The 19,149-nt window shown below is 45.3% G+C and overlaps 1 protein-coding gene across 1 annotated transcript in view; it reads right to left on the bottom strand.

Moving 5' to 3' along the window:
- The window catches only part of NEK6 (NIMA related kinase 6), a gene marked incomplete at both ends in the record, with an annotated part of 45,550 nt that overhangs the window by 12,138 nt on the left and 14,263 nt on the right, over positions 1-19,149 (bottom strand). Inside the window, 6 exon segments of the mRNA XM_079544666.1 lie at positions 3,354-3,461; positions 4,687-4,795; positions 8,164-8,274; positions 10,010-10,072; positions 10,359-10,499; positions 15,788-15,912. Of these exon segments, the coding sequence (XP_079400792.1) occupies positions 3,354-3,461; positions 4,687-4,795; positions 8,164-8,274; positions 10,010-10,072; positions 10,359-10,499; positions 15,788-15,912 (657 nt within the window).

The following is a 19,149-nucleotide window of genomic DNA, read 5'->3' as shown; positions in this document are numbered from 1 at the left end:
TCCTCCTACTAAAATAAAATCTTTCCTTTTATTGTTAAATTTCCCAAAGTCCATGCAATGTTAAATGCTCCCTATTCATAATACCACTGTAACATTTACAATATTCCTAAATAATTAGGCTTTAGAGCAAAACCTAACAACGAGGCGATTCTAACGTGCCTGTTGGTCACGCCGTAGCTGAGCAGATCTGCCTCTGGATGCACGTCTCAGGGATCACCAAATTAAAGACCAGACACAAACAGGCACCGCCAACAAAGCCGGGCAGAGCAGAACGTCCCGGCCCTGGGAGTGCTGAAGCATGCAGACGGAGAGCAGCCTGGGGAGCACAGCTGGGACGAGGCGCTGCCTGCAGGGCCACAGGCTGCTCTGGGGACACAGTGCTGGGCAGTGGGGGGAACAAGATGGGATGCAGCAAAGGAGCGGCCGTGGGCAGGAGGTGCCCAGCTCCCAGAGCAGCCATCCCTCAACACACAGGGCTCGCCAGCCTATCCTGAGCCGTGTACGGGCAAATCTTTCATTTTTCTCTCATTACCCCGGCACGTACTGTCACTTAATTTTTATGTACGCAATCCTTCCTGACAAATATGATCTGCTGCCTGGTAATTCATCTGACATTCATTCTGCTCCGTGCTCTAATTACAGCTCCCATCCCCAGCGCGGTGGCCCGGTGGTTCACCTGTCAGACGGGTCATGGAGTGGCCAAACACCCCTTCATGCAGCCCGGTATTGGCAAATGCAAGGGAGAGAGAAATGCGTGGCTCCATCCGCACAGCCCTGCGATGGATTCATGGGTCAGCAGCCAGCAGAGGCCCAGGCCGGTTGCCGGGGCAACGGGGCTGCACTGAGCGCCCGACTCAGCCCAGCCTGTGCCGCCATCCCTCACGGCTACTGCCACAAACGTCCTCATCGTGCCAAAACTAGGATCAGACTTTCCTGCTGCCACACAGCCTATGTGCCTGGCAAATGGATGATAAACAAATAAACACAGCTTCGAGCATGCAATACCTTCTCTGCCTGCAAACACGCTCCTTTCGCTTGAAGGACGGTGGGCGGCAGTCTGCCCATCCCCACACAGCACACGCTGCCTCCAAATCTGCTCCCTGCTGCCCAGCAATGCTCTGCACCCACCCAGGCTGCAGATGGCGAGGAGGGGAAGCAAAGGCCCAATCTTCCCATCTCTTCCCATCTCCTCCTAAGGAGCTCTCAACAGCAGAGAGCAGTCCTGGTGATGGCCACGGGCCGGGAAGCTGGCTGCACGTGGCTTTCTGGCCCCAATTTATTCTTATTAATGTAGTAAGCACAGCAGTCAGACTAGATAACATCATGTAATTAGACAGTCCCATTTTTGCCTGTTCAGATGATGAGGTTTATAACTTTCCGTGAAGAGGATTCATTTTAACCTAGTGAGTCTAGTGCATGTATCCTAGGGTAAGCTGATGCAAAAGGAAATCTAGCCTTTTATGAAAGTTAACTGGAGAAATGACTAAGCTTCTTCTAAGCACACAAAATAAGGCATACATCTTCCTTCTTCGTGCGTTGAGAAGCCCCAGTGTCGACACTCAACTAAGTTTGCATTCATATAAACAAACAACAGAGCAAGAGTTGCATCAATGGAGGAAATCGAATGGGTGAGGACAAACAGGGAAACAAAGAAGTTCTGTGTTCCAAAAATCAACAGAGCGCCCTACATGTGGGAGCTCTGACTGTGCTGAGAAGCAAGGGCCCTCCTCTGCTGAGCACAGCAGGCATGACTCAACAGACACGTCAACACAAACGGGAAACGAGCCACCTCTCCTCTGCAGGCACTTAGGGCACAACTAACAACTATGAAAGATTTTATACTGTAAGCCAAAGAATGAACTCTGTATACTGTACACTTTTCCACAGCTCTGTAATTAATGCTAATAATAAAATTTTTATGATGCAGTTTCCACATAGTTCCTTCACGTTAACAAACGATCACTATTTATCACTTGATTCACACTGAAACACATTCTCCTTGAAGGAAAGGATTTGTCCTAAGCACTTCAACTTGTAGACAGAACAAAACATGAAACGTAAGATGTTTTTTAACAATTCTCTTACAGGATGTGAGAAAAAGCAAACAGCCATTCTGGTTTCCTAGAGCTTTTACTTTCTCCTGTAAGAACAGGCACGGAGGTTCATTTGTGTAAGAAATCAGTTTGCTTTGCCAGCTTTATGGACAGCTAACTTTCTAGAAATCTTATTGGAATTGTAATTTTAAAATGGTGGAAGAAGTTACTTCTCTGCAAACAGATGGGAAGGTACCACTGTTACTTAAACACGGTATGTATATTGTTCACAATTGTTTTTGCTTTTTCCCATTGACTTATCCAGAAAACTTGCTATCACTCTGATTCCATGACAAGGCCGTGGGCTTCTGAGGGAGGGAAAGATAAGCAACAGATATCTTACAACCTTTTACATCAACATGAACTTTGCTTATAAGCAAACTCTGAAATCTGCCTGAAATAAACCACTTCAAAAATGTAAAACTGGTCAGAGAACAGTTCACCACTGTAACAGAAGGCTACCTCCAGTGATGTCCTGCAAGACACCCGGCAGCCCAAGTTCTGCTGAATATATCCACTAACTGTGGGAATGCTGCTGTCCTTGTGGATAACAAGAACCTGAAACGAACCGAAGCATAGCATAGCATAGAATAAAATTTCAGAGAGATAAGTATCAGAGTCTGAAAGCAGCATACAATTCAGCAAGAATGAAAGTAGAGAAAGCAAACTATGCTTCGGCAGAAACAAAGCTGCACACACAGCAGAGCACGAAAACAACCTGCAGATACATGGAAGGCATTAAGAAAACTTGGATCTATTAAACTGAAGTTGAATTTCAAAGTGAAGTCCCTCTTTGGAACAGACAAGCTGTGAGGGCCTTAAATACCTCCCTCACCTCAGACAGCATCGCAGTCCTTGCTCAGGGGAAGACAGCTGAGCAGCATCTGCCAAAAAACAGTGGTGGTGCAACATCTAATTCTAGTAGGCAGAGTACAGACAACTATGCTATTTAGGGTGGAAAAGCTGCAATTGTTACATTTGCTATAAATCACACCTTTAACAGGCCAGACATTCCAGGAAAAAAAACAACAAAACCAACAAAACCATCAAGTGCAAGTTTTAAAGCAAAAAAACAGTAAGAATTTTTATAGGAATACTCCATGTGTTTCAAGAATATTCAAAAAGGAAACAGGAGAAAACAATGTATGTGCCCCCCAAACCAAAGCTGTCATTACAGGACAGTAGACACCACTTCCTTTGAACATCACAGTTGACAACTGTACAGTAGCACTTGCTTACTGATGAGAAGAATCATCTTACCTAAGGAATGTGCTGCAGTGGTTTTAGAACTAAAAAACCGGCCTAATCCAAGATCTCCCAGCTTCACCACCCCTGTGGCTGTTATAAACACGTTGGCTGGTTTTATGTCTGCAAGAAGAAAAAGGTAGAAGGTCAAAGCCACAAAAGGTTATTTGGTTCTAATACTGCAACAGAAGCATAGCCTGGAGCATTGCCTGTACAGGACAGACTCGAACAGAACTGTGTTTCCTTGCAGCTTTGATAGGCTGAGTCTTTTACAACTTCAGGTTCCATACACACACAACAGAGCATACTTCTCAACACACAAAAAATACCAGTGAGGAAAAGTGATTGGAAATAGCATCACACAGCAGCAACCTCTTTAACAGATGTAATCAATCAAAGCAACGCTGAGTTGTTCCCCAAAGGAAGCAAACAATTTTCTGCATGAAACTGCCCACCACCCACAAATTACTGTCCTACTATACTTAAATTCTGGGCTCCGTACAGCCCATTCTGCTTGTGTGCTGTAAAAATCACCAGAACCCTGGTTTCCCAAGAAGTCACATCAGGCTAAAAGTTAGGGAGGCTTTTTCTCACAGTTAGTGAAGACTAAATGCACAGGATCCCACATTTCTGTTACCTACGGTACAAGTAATCCAGGTACGGACCAGCGACACGAGGGGTGGAAAGAGAGCAAAAATGACATCACACAGCTGAAAAAACTGGTTAAGAGTTCACTGCTTCCAAGAAGGAAAGAAATGGCAGAAGCAGCAGAGGCTGGTATTCGTGCCTTTTGCATACCTGCACCCCTTGGGTCAGGTCCTTCACTAAGCATTTTAGTTACGCTAAAGCAGCAATGCAATTTTTTGTGAAGTTCAAAGCAAAAAGTTCTAAGACAAGAGATTCACAATAATTAACAGAAATAGAGAACAGGCAATCAGAGCGTGGGACGTATTTGTATCAATACTTGAGAAAATCTTGCAGGAGAGGAAAACTCTCCTAAACTCTCTGAGGTCACAACTCATATAATGAAGCCTATTTCTTAGAGAGCTCACTGTATCCAGTAGTCTCAGCATTTTACTTCTGACACTTTTCTAATGGCATGTTTGACACTTCTACTCAATATTGGTGTCTGGAATACAAAGCAGCTCATCTTCCTAATAGCACACTCACTTCGGACTGAATCCTTTAACAATGAGGCAAAAAGACAGGAGGAGAAATCCATCTTGCAAGCTCCAGCCTCTCTAAACATGCATTGGCTGAACATCAGCATAATTGTTTTTGAATGTAGGCGCTTACTAATTGGAACATTATATTATTATTCAGTGAAAAGAGACTGAATTAATGTTACCTCTGTGCATCACCCTGCGGGAGTGCATGTGTTCAACCGCACTGCATAGCTGCACAAAATATTTCCACACCGTCCTTTCTGGGATTAACCGCTTCTGCTTCTTAAAATACTGGGGAAGGAAATAAATAAAAGATCAGTGAAAAAGCAACACATCTGACTTGTTCCTGGACTCGCGTTCATCAGCTGCCGGTTGCTCACGTCTCCCAGATCTGCAACAGACTTTTTCTCTGATTAGCTTTAACTCTTCTCTGTATGCAAACTTCAATGCAGTTCACTAATTAACAACTATTACGAAAAATACGCTTAAATAGGTTTGACATTTTTGAATGGACACCAATTATAATCAGCATTAATCTCCTTAATTACCTTGCAAAACATATTTAATGCCTCAAAACAACAAATGTCTCAAATATTTTGCCTTAAGTAACAAAAGATCATTAAAAAAAAACAACCTCATAAACATTCATTATCATACAGTCTATTAACAACAGAGAAATGTGTTTCCTCTTCTGAGAAGATGGACATAGCATCAATAAAGTATCTGTATTTCTTCCATGATCAGGTGGGATAATACATTCCTTTTCATGCATAATAGGAATATTAAATTAACCGAAGTATCTCCAGTGAGATGCAAAGACAGTGCTGATCAGGACACACATGGGTTTGGAAAGAGACAGTTTTTATGTGCATTTATGCAGCGTCAAGCATAGCCGAGTCCAGATTCTATGGACCTCTGGGTGCTGACGACTCTCAGATAAAATAATCATAAAGATGATGCACGAATAAGAAGCAATGCAGCACAGGAATGGTTATTTCCAACACTTCACTCTTCCTCCCCAGTAACTTATTACAGGATAAACAACCAGTCATACGCTGCAGTGAAGGCTAAACATGATGCACCTTCAATGTCTCCATTTCAGGACTGCACTGCAGCTGTGCACATCCTGCAAAGTACCACAGCCTCCTCCAATGCTTCCCAAAATTGCACTACTTCCAATTATTGGTCCCCGACTTCTCATTGCTTCTTCCTGTGCTACACACTGAGCACGTTCTTCCTCTGGAGCACTAACAAAATCCACTTCCAACACACTTGCAGTGGTTTAAGATTTACCCTCGGTCTTTGATATATAAGGTATTGCAGGATAACAACCAGCTCTGAAACGCTGTTCATCCTTCTAGCACTCCACAACCACATTTCTTTTGCATCATACCCTTGAGAATTTCAGTCAGCAGCATGCAGAAGCAAGAATAAAGGAAGGAAATTGGCTGTTGCCCCTTTCTGCATCTTGTGCTTTTTCCTCTCAGTACAGACATCTGATGTCCGTTGTCACATTTTGTATTTTATGTGAGATGCTGTTACTGGTTCATGTTTGACTCAAGTAATGGCAAATTTTATTTTGCACATCAGCTGTGAAGGGGCACAACCGTGCAATTCCCCAGGCAGCAAGTCTGACAGCTTGCAACAGTTTCAAACCAAAACTTGATAGAGAGCACAGAGGAATTACAGAGGGTGAAGGATAAAGTGTTATATACACGATAATATTATTTAATTTTCAGTAAAGTATTTAAGAGTGGATATGCAAGACCACAAGTGATAATTTTCCGAATGTCATGTCCAATAAGACTTGTCTGACATTTACAAGAGAGCCCCAACTCTCCAGTGGGTTATGCAGCGGCACTCCCTTACATCAGCTTTACAATTCCTCATAAATAATGCAGGCAACAGGGGCGTGACAAAGACAGTCCCTGTTTTTATCACTCTCGCACCTTCAGAGCTCTGCTGCTGCTGCTCCCACAGCCTCTCCAACATGAAAACCCTCACGTCAGCCTGAACTCCCCAGGGGCGGGGGAGCGGTGGTGCTGCAGAGGAGCGGGCAGCAAACCTGGCTTCAGCAACTCTGCTTCCAACTGTGCTCAGGAGGAGAATTCAATTTCCTCCTGTGTTAGTTGGTGGGTATTTCAGTTATTAAAAAAACAATCTAAAAAAACAACAACAAATAAACATCTGAATTCAAATATTTGCATCACTGAAAGGCGACTTCTACGACTCAGGAAAGGCCCTGAGCATTCTCCCCACTCGTGTGACAAAGGTGTGGGAGAACAGACCGGACCGGGAGCCCTGGCAGAGAGAATGTGTGCTATGCTGTTTCCAGATACAAAACATGTCTGTATATATGACATAAAAATAATTTTATGACAATTAAACAGCCAATTCTGACAGATGAAAAAATGTATTTATCAGTAAGAAAGGTTTTAAACTAACAGCTGAACACTGGGGGGGGGGGGGAAGCAAGTATTTCTCATGATGATTTCTGACAATTATGTCGGTAAAACTTCTTGTAAGCTAAGATTTAAGAACAAGACAAACTGACCTGCAGATTTAAGAACAAGATTTAAGAACAAGACCTGCAAGGCCCAGGGAGACAGCAGCCCTAACTCTGCCCTCACAGCCCCACCTGCTACCGAAGGCCTTGGCAAATTGCAGGTTTCCTAAGAGCTGTTGGGAAAAGAGGAAAGGTCAGCATGGGAGGAGCTTGGTGCTGGGATCTGCCCCAACCTGGTATCTGGAATTCCTCATAAAGCTCCACTCTTGGCTGCAGGTAACTGCAGGTGAGGCTCTCAGCTCTCAGTAAGGAATGACAGGAGGCTCTGGGTCTGCTCTGCCGTGGCCCAGCCCAGCACACTCACACCCCAGGCACTTCCCTGAGACGGAGCACATTTTCATGGGAAGTGTAAATCTAGCCACTGACTGTGGACTCAATGTGTAACTTGTTTGACAGCCTTTGGCCTAGTGCCTCATAGCTCTGCTGGCAAAGAAAACAAATCTGTTAATAAGATATTTTAACTGTGACAACAAGGAGGAGGAGAACTTTCCAAACATTCATTTATGATAATTACAGAATAATGATGGCAAAAAAACAGGTAAAACACTGAGAGAAGGTTGAGAGTGCTAACAAACATGATATAACACATCTGTTCTCACAAGGGATGTATGTCTAAAGATTAACATGTCAAAGAAAATATAAAAGCAGGTGGTAACAGCTTAACTAAAGCTGGTTTGCAGCGATACAAGTATTCCTGAGAGCAACATAAGAGAAGAGCAAGAACTTGAAACATTTTCTCAAACCCAAATCCCTGTTGCGAGGAAAGTCAATACACTGCCTTGAATGTCTTCGGAGTGGCAGACACGCTACGTGAACACCAAATCCAACAAGAATCAAGTGTCCCCATCAATCAGAAACGGGACAGATCAATGCCGTAAGGAACAGCATGCACTCACCACCCCACTCTGCAGCTTCTGCTTTGGGAGGGGTTGGACTGGGGACCTCCAGAGGTGTCTTCCAACCCCTTCAGTTGATCCACCCAGGTCCTGCCACCGTCCTCCAGGTGAGCAAACCCCAAGGAGCACCAGCACAGAGCTGCCTCCTGGCCCAATGGCTGAGTGCCCGCAGCCCCTCAGAATCAACAGGTCCTTACCTTTATCATCTGGGAGAGGTCACCAGCATCTGCCAGCTCCAGGACAATGTTAAGTTCATTGTCTTCAATGAAAGAATCCAAATATTTAATTATATTGGGGTGGTTCAGTTGCTGTAGAAGAGGGAGAGCAAGAAGATGAATAACAGTGCAATAACAACTCAAAGATGCACAACCTGCATCATTTTTGTAATCGTTATGCAAAGCACTTGGTAACAGATGCAACTACAAACCGTGCTCCAGGTTATCCCAGTAAAAAGTACGTGAGAGAAATTCATTTATCAAAAGCACAGCATAATAAAGTGTGTTTAGAGAGCAACACGGCCCAGAAGGAGGCGAAGCTGCTTTTCCTCTTGTAAACACATTTTTAAAGCAGCGTTCTGAAACTTGGTGAGCAGTGACACCAGACATACAAATAACCCAACAGAACCACAGAATCAACTGATTACAGCACTGCTTACTAAAAACAAAAGTAGAATTCAACTAAAATTTGATAGAAGTAAAATAATGTGCAAATTGCTTGCAGTATGTCGGCCTACTTTTGCCATTATTTATGCTTACATATTTGTTTCTTACTTTTATTTAAGAATAGGCTTTTTTCTCATGGTATCTTTTTACCATCAATGTTCCTTAAAAATGTGCATCTACTCTGACTGTTAATTTACTTGCAGACCTAAATTAAGAAACTTGCTCAAATTAAAATTTATCTTACTATTTTATATCTGAATTTCTTAAAATGGAAACCTGTAATTTCTTAGGAGAAAATGGAGAACCCAGATTTCTCTCCTCATTCCCTCTTGCTCATTTTGCATTACATTTTCTTTCACTCAAGCTCTTAGATACGCAGTAAATTCAGAAACTACTGAAGTGAGCATTTCATCTACTAAACAGCTGCGACTCAACCTGCCTATTTCAGGGGTTACAAAGCCAAAAGAAACACTGTTACAATCCATCATGCTAATCAGGCTCTCCGCATGCACATTAGGGATAGATTCTCCTCTGCGATGCCTCGACACTGGCGCACATTAGCACTAATGGGATCCATGTGCAGGCATCAGGAGAGGAGCATTCCCACCAGACAGAGACATGGATAAATAAAGAAATCGCAGAGCCCATCGTCTCTGGGCAATTTCTCTCATGTGTCTGCGCTCAGATACATCAGCCTAAGATCAGATTCCAGGCAAGAAAGCACCAAAGCCTCGAGCAGAACAGGTACTGACACCCAACGTGCGTCAGGACGCCTTGCGTCCATCAAACCAGCTCTCAGGGCACGGCCGACGGCAGAGCGCTGCACACTGCTCTTGTAGGTAAAGCTAAGCCTCTGATTTGAGAGCTCCTTTCTGCCTTCTGTAGGACTTTTTGATGGGAAAACTCTGCTGAGCTCCCGGAGGCATCACGGAGTTCATGCAATCCAACAAACCTAGCTAGAGCCCTCAGCACCACGAGCCAACAGAGCACATCAAACCACCACAGCAGTGACAGCGACGGCAGCCTGCGCCCCTCCTGCCATGCTGGGGCTTCTCTCTTCCTGCATTCCAGCCTCTGGTTTACCCCACACAACCTCTAACAATGCTTAGGTCTGAGTAGTGATAGCTATGAAGATTCATTTCCCTTCAACAACAGAAAATAATTAAACAACCTGCACAGTAACGATTTGCATATTAAACAAGATACTACGATGTATGCAGACTGTCAGTAAATATCCCTGCACTTCCCCTTCACCCTAACTAAACAAATTTTTTGGAACGTTGTCTGGTCTTCTCCAAGATATTGTGCAAACAAACAACAAAAAATGTCATCAGCTGGTGTTTTTCCTCAAAACAAACAAATGGAAAAATAAAATTCTTACCTTCAAGAGGTCAATCTCTTTAATGCAATCTTGCCGAGCCTTGGCATCCATCATTTCAAAAATCTTCAAAGACAAAAAAGCAGAAGATCAAAGTGAGATGGTGACAAAATCCAAGAACTTATTCAACAAGGAACTGGTCTTTGCTTCCTGCCTTTGTACAGCATCTACTGCAATGAGCGTACACACATGCAGCCCACAGACCAAAGACGAATGTTTTCTTTATTTTGAAGCCACCAAAGGGCTAACAATAAGGTAAACTAGCCTTAGAAGCTGTAGGCAACGTTCCAAGCAGTGGGAGAAACAGTGCCATTCTGTTCACTACACAGAAAGACTGCATTCCAGTGCTCACCTGAACTTTCTTTAACGCCACAGGTTTTCTGTCCAGAAGACAAGTTGCTTTGTAAACTTCACTGAACTGTCCTCGCCCGATCTTCTTCTCTATCTGAAAGTCTGCCAGCGTGCAGCGATACGGGTACGACGTTAAATGTCTCTGTTGGATTTAAAACAAGTCACATCTTCAGCAGCCAGCTCCAGCCCCAGACCCAGGCAGAGCAGAATGCAGCTGCCGTAACCTCGCAGCCCAGAGGGGTGCAGGTGGGAACAGAACCAGCGCAGGTACAGCTGCCAGCCCAGCAACTTCTACCAGTGCTGCACAACCAGCATAAGGATGCCTTACAGGATGCATTCCTTGTACCAGACTTAGGGCTCCAGAGAACACAATAACACACTACCCTAATGTCCATGCAATGCCTGCTAATTAAAGCAGGCACATAATTGGATATTTGTCTCCAGGCCATCAGCAGCAGCTTTCTCAGTTTAACTCCCCTAAAAGAGCAAAACCACTCCTCTTCACATGAAATGACACTCTGAGTAATTCCTTCTGAAACACCAACGCCACAGGTACATTTTTTCCATCTAACACGACGAGCATTTCAGTACTTTGATACCATGAGAAATGGTTTTCGTTTCTCCAGGCAGAGGACAGTACGATAAGAGCTTACTTTGCAGTTATGCATCAAGGCTGCTCGCACAGAAATGAGCAGCTCATTCCAGCATCTCACTGGAACTGTTCAGGGCTCCCCTTCCCAGACACAGCTCAGCCCCCCGTGCCCTGCACAGCTCCACTGCCCCTCAGCCTCCACACAGCTCCCCTTGAGTACTGTGAAAGTTGGAGATTCCTGCCTGGGAGGAATAAAGACAACACTTCTAATGAGACTTTATGAAGCAGCTACAACGAAATTTTCTCTTATGAAAGAAATTCATACTAGGATCAGGGATGGTACCTGTTTGCCTTTCACTAAATTGAGTGTTTACACCTACAGTGCCTAAGTGCAAATTAGTATTATAACCATGTGCCAAGAAATATCTAGCAACTCCTTAACTTGAAAATGTAAATAAATGTTAGTCAAGTGACAGGACGTGTGTGTCCCCACCACTTGCCATGGTGAACAGCTGAAGTCTGCTTGCCACGCTGGAGTTAATGCTGGGTGACGACTGGACACCTCAGCTGATATGTTCTGGCATCCTCCAGGACTACAGCTGCACATTTACATATGCAATGACCTAGATTTGCATTCGCTATCACAACCTATCAGACCTAATTAAAATAATGGAGCTCTCATCCAGGCTGGAAGATGTTTGATCGCAGCACAAAGCAGAGAGCATGCTCGGGTCGGCCAGGCTGCAGCAGAGCTCCCTCCGGCCCAGGGCGGCTTTCCCATGGCTGTCTCAACTCCTGTGCTTTCTGCACTTTGATCTAAGCAGGTAACACGCATTGTGTTACACATCCAGCACACCTGAGAAACACCGACCGCCTCAGAGCTTCGCCCCCGAATCTGGCCTTAAACACACCGCACTTCTGTCATGACTTCTGGCAGAGGGGTCTCACTATTTCCCCCAGGCTGAACCACTACAACTTTCTATAAAGAGCCCCAGCCAAAGAACCAACACCTCCTTGCTCAAATAAATCCCGACCTTTACTTCTGCAAATCTAAGAGGTTCCATACACAAACTGGATGTACAATTGGATAACACCATTGTCTCCAGACCTCTCTGTCAAAGCTATTTTCTCATTTTCAGACAAATTCAGGCTCAGGGAAGTGTTCATGTCTGTCTGAATAGTGGAGCACCACGAGCCATCGAGGTTGATGATAGAGCTCAAAAGAAAAAAAAGGAAAAGAAAAAAAAGAAAAAACCCTGAAAAGCAAAGCCCCAGAACTGTAAAGACATTGAGAAATGTGGCTGTTTGCATGTTCCTGTTGGGGCAGCTGGAGGAAGGGGACAGGCTGGGAAGAGCACATCCTGAGACAAAGGCCGTTCTCTTTATCCACACAATGAAGTCTCATTTCTCTAGAACTCCATTAAAAAAAAAAAAAAAGCCAAAGATTAGAGTCAATTAATTCCTCACTCAAATAAAGAGGCTATTCATTTTTCAGAAAAAATGCAGAGATCACTCCAAGAACAAGCTATTCTGGACTACATCTCCAGCATACACGCTCTCTTTTACATGTAATCAATGATGCAAAAGCAAGAATTTTGAAGCCCCCCGAAGTTATGGGGCGACAGCCCTCTGCAAACACTTCAGGGCGACATCTGCCTCAACTTTCAGCCTCCAAGTTTTTTTCTGCAAAGCAGCATCAGTAAGGCTTGGTAATAGAAAAAACAAAACAATGCAATAAAGACTTCAGCCATTTTATCTTGCACACCCCCAAAAAGACACACTAAAGTGGCAAGAAATTAATGAAAGGCAAATGGGAGTCCCTACCTACCAGATTACGAAGACACACAGGCAACTGCAGAGAACAGCATCAAAAGAAAGAAACAATCCTTACTCTTCTCTTTGATAGGACGCAGTTTCTACTCCTGCTTTCAGATTCTCAGGGCTGCCTGTTGCAGTGACACCAGCCAACCTCCTGGGCTGTTTTCCCTGGTGAGAGGCTTTGCTTCCCTTCCAAGAGAAGTACCGATACGCAGAGATGCTCGGAGACTTACCTGGCTCTCCTCACTCAAAGACATAGAGAACAGAGCAGAGCTGCAGCCCCTGTGCTCTTGTGAACATGAGACCAATGAGTTTACCTCTCTGTTATTATTTGAACACTAGGGGAAATCAGAGCAGTCCTGAGAGCCTTCCCAGCAGCCCTCCCTGCAGCCACCAGCAGCAAAGCACAGCAAGAGGTGAGATGGAACCAAGACAAAGTCAGCAGAATGTCAGCATGCTGCAGAGCAGCACCTGTGGGACTGCTGCTCCTGGAGGGGTGGAAGAGAACAGCAGCCCAGAAGTACGTGGGAACGGCCACCACCCTGTGCTTGAGTAAATGCCACCCATTAACACCAATTAATGATACGTTCAATTGTTGTGCTGCATTCTGACTGCCGTGTGGAAAACTGCTCAGCAGTCTGCACAGGTGCTATGAGGTGCACCAGCCCTACATTATTTTTAATCAAGCTAAAAAATTGTTAAGGACTGGTTAATCAACAGTTAAAGGTCAGACACTACTGCCTTTCGATACTAATAAAAGCTCCTTTCCTGTAGAGACATGCAATGAAATACTCTTTAGAAGAGTAAAAAACATACTCGCCCAATTAATTTTCTGAAATCTCATTAAAAAATTTAGCCTGACGAAGTCATATAGTTCTGACCTGAATTTTAATTATCTTTACGCTGGATATAAGTTTTTTTTCTGATATTTGCAATGCATCATTAATTTTAAAGCAACTGTTTCCTTGCTTCTAAAGTGCATACTTCATCTGAATGACATTTACCGTAAACTAATTTCACCTTTAAAAGACATCTGTGATAGGAGATGGAGAAGCTTTAGCCCCTACAGCTGAACACACATACATTATAGGCAATGATTTACTATCAGCATCAGCATTTCAGAGCCTCTTTACGATGCCCCAAATTGTACCCCCAGATCCACTCAGCAACGCTTACCTGAAAAGAATTTCGTATACTTTGAGGTTGAAATTCCAGTGTGAATTTATGAGAACACTTTAGAGCAGATTGATTAAAAAAAAGAACTTCTGAGCTCACAAGAGATGAGGAAACTTCTAAAATATGGATTATCCTTCAAGCAGGCAGTCAAGTAATTACTGAAGAAATACATCAGATTTTGCATTCCGTGGCTTCAAAACCAGACTGCACTACAGCATGAGGTATCCTTCACCTGAAAGGTTACCTACAAGTTAAAGTTTGCTGATGAACTTGGCTTGAATTTCAAACTTTTACCATCTCTATCGACAGCTATTTGTAGTAGTTCACGACAAGGAAAGAGAGAAATTCATACTAACGTGGAAATAAGCAAAGCAATTTGGAAAAACCAAAGAGCCTCTGCTGCTGGACGGCACATGACAGGCCATCTTATGCCATCAGCCGAGGGGCCTGCCCTGTGAGCACGACAACGTGTGTTCGTTTCTAAACCATGCTTATTGCTTCTTTTAAAACAAACAAACAAAAACATCTAAGCATGTCTCCCTAAAGTTCTAATCCTTCTCCAGGCAGACAATTTACTGCAAGAGTCCTACCACCACAGCCTGGCTGCTCAGAGCCTTGAGGGGAGGTTTCACTGCATGGAGACCACGCAGCAAAATGAGCCCACTCAGCATCAGCACAACAGCAGCACGCAGATTACTAGCTACTAATTACATTTAACTATGTCATTACAAATTCTAACATGTGCTCCAAGATGCCATGAACGTATCTGCTACACAGGAACACTTCCTAATCTTGTTCATGAAATAATTACAGGGGCTCTATCCTGCCAAATGAGGCAGTAATTAACCCTAATTGCTCAAAATGCAACTGGCTAATTCTGGGAGATTAATCAAGGGGATTCAATTATTATTAAGTGACTTAATATGACAAATTGCTGCATTAGGAGAGGGGGGCTTTGCTCCATACGATGTATTTTCCAAGCAGTGCTGCGTAAGATGCATTCACTGCCATGCTGTACGTGCAGGCAACTCATCGTCATTGCAAATCCTTTGCTGGGCACAGACACAGCTTTCTGAACAACCCTTCCTTGCCCCAGGAGCCACCAGCACTGCTGGCTGCACGGCCAGAGCGCCCAAGCAGCACCCACGTGCCCTCCTCAGCACGGCCCCACGCCACAGCTCCAATGCTCTGCTATCAGCTTCTGCTTTCTAACTACTCTGCTCTAAAAAACAGCTTTGTGGTCTAAAAAAATGCAGAAAATACAGACCTCGTGATCCCACGAAAAGCCTCACTGCTGGATACAGGTTGGGGCTCTCTGCCCCAGTGCTGCAGGAAGGGAGGGGAGAGCAGGGGAACCACCGCCAGGCAGGGTGGGAACAGAATCCACCCAACACATTGGGGTAGAAACCTCCCAAAAACTCAATACAGAGACACAGAGCCTACAGCTTCACACAGAATGAACTCTGTCTGGTATTTTGTAACTACTTCTTCAGCATTTATTATGAAAGTATGCAAGGAAATAAAATATTATTTGTTTACATTCAAACATGCTTTTCTTTGTCCTTTTCTTTAAAGAATCAGAGAGAAAGCCAACGCAATGCATGTATTTACAGGCTGTTTTAAAAATACTTGCTGTAAGCAAAATTTAAAGTGTTTCCTTTTTCTCTTATCATCATCAAAAATCGGATTCAGGAAACTGGCTGCCTGGCAGCATTTCAAACTGGATACGCCTGGCCTATAGACAGAGAAGGGGAAAAGAGCCACAGCGCTCAGAACCACAGAGGTCCTGAGCAGAGAAGGGCACAAAGGGCAGAGAAGGGAAGGCGAGGGCTGGCTGTGCTCACCTGCGGGTCGTGCTGGAAGTCCTGGCCTGGCAGCTTGCAGAGCGCGCTGGTCTGGTCCCCCAGGTGCTGCGGGTGCTCGTGCTGCCCCTCCATGCCCACATGCCAAGCGCTGCTGGACCTGCGGGCTGTGAGCAGAGAGAGCCATCAGCACACCAGGAATGTGCACTGGGACACCATCCATCCCCTGCCTCCCTCCTCTAATGCGTGTAATTCCCTAAACCAGGGCAAAGCAGAGCCAACTGCCCCTGAGCAGCAGCTGCCAGGAGAGGACGAACCCGAGCGCAAGCACGTCTGCATGCAAGCGGACAGGAGGGAGCACAGCACCAGGGCAAGCTGTGCCAGTGCTCCTGAGGGTGCAGGGCAAGAACGGCTTCATCACAGACACTATGGGTGTAACTTCATAGTAAGAAATACAGCAGTTTATTCACTCTGGTACACCACAAAAGACTTCAATATGAAATCTAACAGCAGTGAGTGTCACTTCTGCGGACACCTTTGCTAGGCATCAGGAACTCACAGTGGATGCAGTGTGCCAGCTTCCAGCTGGTTCTGGAGCACCAGAGCAGTCCTTGCAAACCAGCAGAGCAAGCTATAAGCCAGCAGAACATTCCCTGTGCTGATGCACAGTGGTACCCAGCCCCGGAAAATTTCCAAACAGACATACATTGCTTACTTCTAAGGCATTTAAAGCTCTTTGAAAATCTGAGGCATGCGCAATCAATGAGGTATGCATAGGGCAAGGAGAAGGCAAGCTCTCCCCTACATCACGTTTGTTAAGTGCTGTTTTAGGATCTGTATCTTCTAGTGTCCTGCAATACTTTGTATCTTACATTCAACATGAATTTCTGTGTGTTCTTCCACAGATGGTAATACGTTCAAACACAGAATACCCAAAACTTCCCTTACGATTCTCATGCACTTGGTAAGCCAGGAATCAGAGTTACTATCTATTTTGTTATAGACTCAACAGAGAGATATGGGAGATGACACACCTCAAATCATTTGGAAGAGCAAAACAATGCCCAAGTGCTACTCAGAGCCAGACAGTGCTCGAGCACAAGTGCACGCTCCATAAACCCACATCTGAAAGCGTGAGAAGGCCACTGCTGAGGACACGGGAACTGGAGCCTCCGCTCTGCATCACAGCCACATTACCCAGCAAAAGGCCACAGCAGGGAGAAAAGAATCCCCCAAAACTATCAGGCAGAGAACTTAAAGTAAGCTCATCAACAGTGAGGAGGCATCTCGGCAAAAAAACAGTTTCACCAACTTCACTCTGACATCACCCTTCATACCTGATGGAGACCAATCCAGCAACCTCTCCATTTTAAGCACAAAGATCTCATTTGTGGAGTTCAGAGTCACGACACAAATTGAAACGTAACCTCATTCATGCTGCACACAGCACAGCAGAGAGCTGTGAAATCCAGCACCTCACACAAACCCCCCGGCATCGCATCCTGCACCTCCATCAGAGCAAGTTATTCCTCAGCAAGACAACACTGCGTGTATTTTGAGCTGTATTATAAAAGAGAGCAGAAGCCTGCAGGTAACAGGAAGAGACAAGCGCTTGGATGGGAGGTTCAAGAAGGATGCCACAACCAGCTCCAGTGCAGCTGCAGGTTTTGATGCCACGTGGCACTGTGACCTCAATGGGCAGTGCTGCTTCAGAGAACAAAGCCTTCGGTGCCACCCAACCCAAGCCCACCCCGGGACGCAGCCTGGCTGGGCTCCCCGCTACGCAGGGGCACTTTCAGTGTGCACCGTGCTGCTCCTGCAGCAGTGAGAGGACCTGGCCTGGGAGCAACGCAGCCAAGAAATGCACTCCCCCCATATACAGCACATGCACAGTAACCACGCTGATCTCCTTTCCCATCCAATAGGATGCTCTAGATTTTCTGTGTGACTAAGGAATGCTATTCCTAGCTAAATATTCATCATCCACACACGTTCTGGGGGAGATCCATTTTAGAGCTGCATTGCTGCTGTCCCTAGCACTGACAAGGCAATGTTTAACAGCAGCTCCAGCATTTTCAGAACTTTGTTTGAAGAGTTTTGGCAAGCATTCACTCAGCAAGAGCACAACCTGATCTCATTAGTGTATTAATAGTGCACGCCTGGCATCTGAGCAATGACTAATTCTTAATTTAAAATGCAAAGGTATTTTAAATATTTGGGGGAGGGGGGTGAACGGGGAGAGAGAAAATACGATGCAGAAGAATTTCTGCAGCAAGTCAGGCTCAGCTCTTCTCACAGTTGTCAGCAGTGCCTGAAGTAGCCGTGCCAGACCCGGCCAGCAGCAGCTCCTGTGAGCTGCAGCAAACAGACGCACACGGCCGCAGGGACAGCTGCTGCAGGAGCTGCCCTCGGGGAAGAGCGCTTCTCAAGGCAGTGCTCTGCAGCTCTGCTGCAAGCAGGATGGCTGCTATCAGCACAACGAAGTCCAATTTTAGTTTTCCTTTAGTTTCAGGTATCTGATGATTTATTAGCAGCAAAGGTGAATACTTAAAAATGAAAAACGTGTCTCAATATCAATATTAAAATGTCCTATGAAACTGCTACTCTCTGTTACACTGCCAGAACTATCTTAATTATTTTATTATTAGTTATTCTAAGAAATGTCATTTCCTTACAGGCAGAATGCAACATGCAGCTCTTTCTCATCTGAGGCCATAGGCAGAGAATGCTGCAGTGCACCTGGAGCTCGGGCAGCTGCCCTTCTCATCACCCATCTCTAAAGGGATTCAGGAATTTGCAGTCTCAAAACCAAAAGGCACGTCCATGCCATGCCAGGAAGCATCCGCAGCCTCACACTGACCCAACATGGGATCTGTGTCCTGCCTCAGGATGGGACTGGAGCTCAAAGAGTGCAGGTGGACACTTCTGAATGTGAGGAACCACCACCTGATCTGACACACATCCGGGGCGTTCCTGGGGAGCCCAAACTTTTCGGCAGCCACAGGAAACTCCAGACGGTGTCACTGCGAGGGCTGAGCCAAGGAAAGGCAGTCAGCATCTCAGGGCAGCACAAATTCATCAGCTGGAGAGTCTGGGTTTGATCACTGTTTGTTTAAGGCGCTGCAGCTGGAAGCAAAGGAAGCAGTAAGAACCAAATATCAGCTCTGAAAAGAGATACACACAGCTCACATGACAGCGGCCCGCTGACACCTACGGGACAGCGTGTCCTCCCGAGCAGCAGCCTGGCTATTCTGGGCAGCTGGCAGCATGTGGAGGTGGCTGGGATCCTCGCGAGGTCGGCACTGCAGGGCCCTTTGTGACATCCAAAGAGGTGCATGCAGCACACGGCACAATCCTTTTGGAGAGCCATGTCACACAACCTGTGCATTCAGTTATCCCGTGGA

This window comes from Tetrao urogallus, assembly GCF_951394365.1.
Source record: "Tetrao urogallus genome assembly, chromosome: 19".
NCBI lineage: Eukaryota > Metazoa > Chordata > Aves > Galliformes > Phasianidae > Tetrao > Tetrao urogallus.
This window is presented reverse-complemented; position numbering and strand designations above follow the sequence as displayed.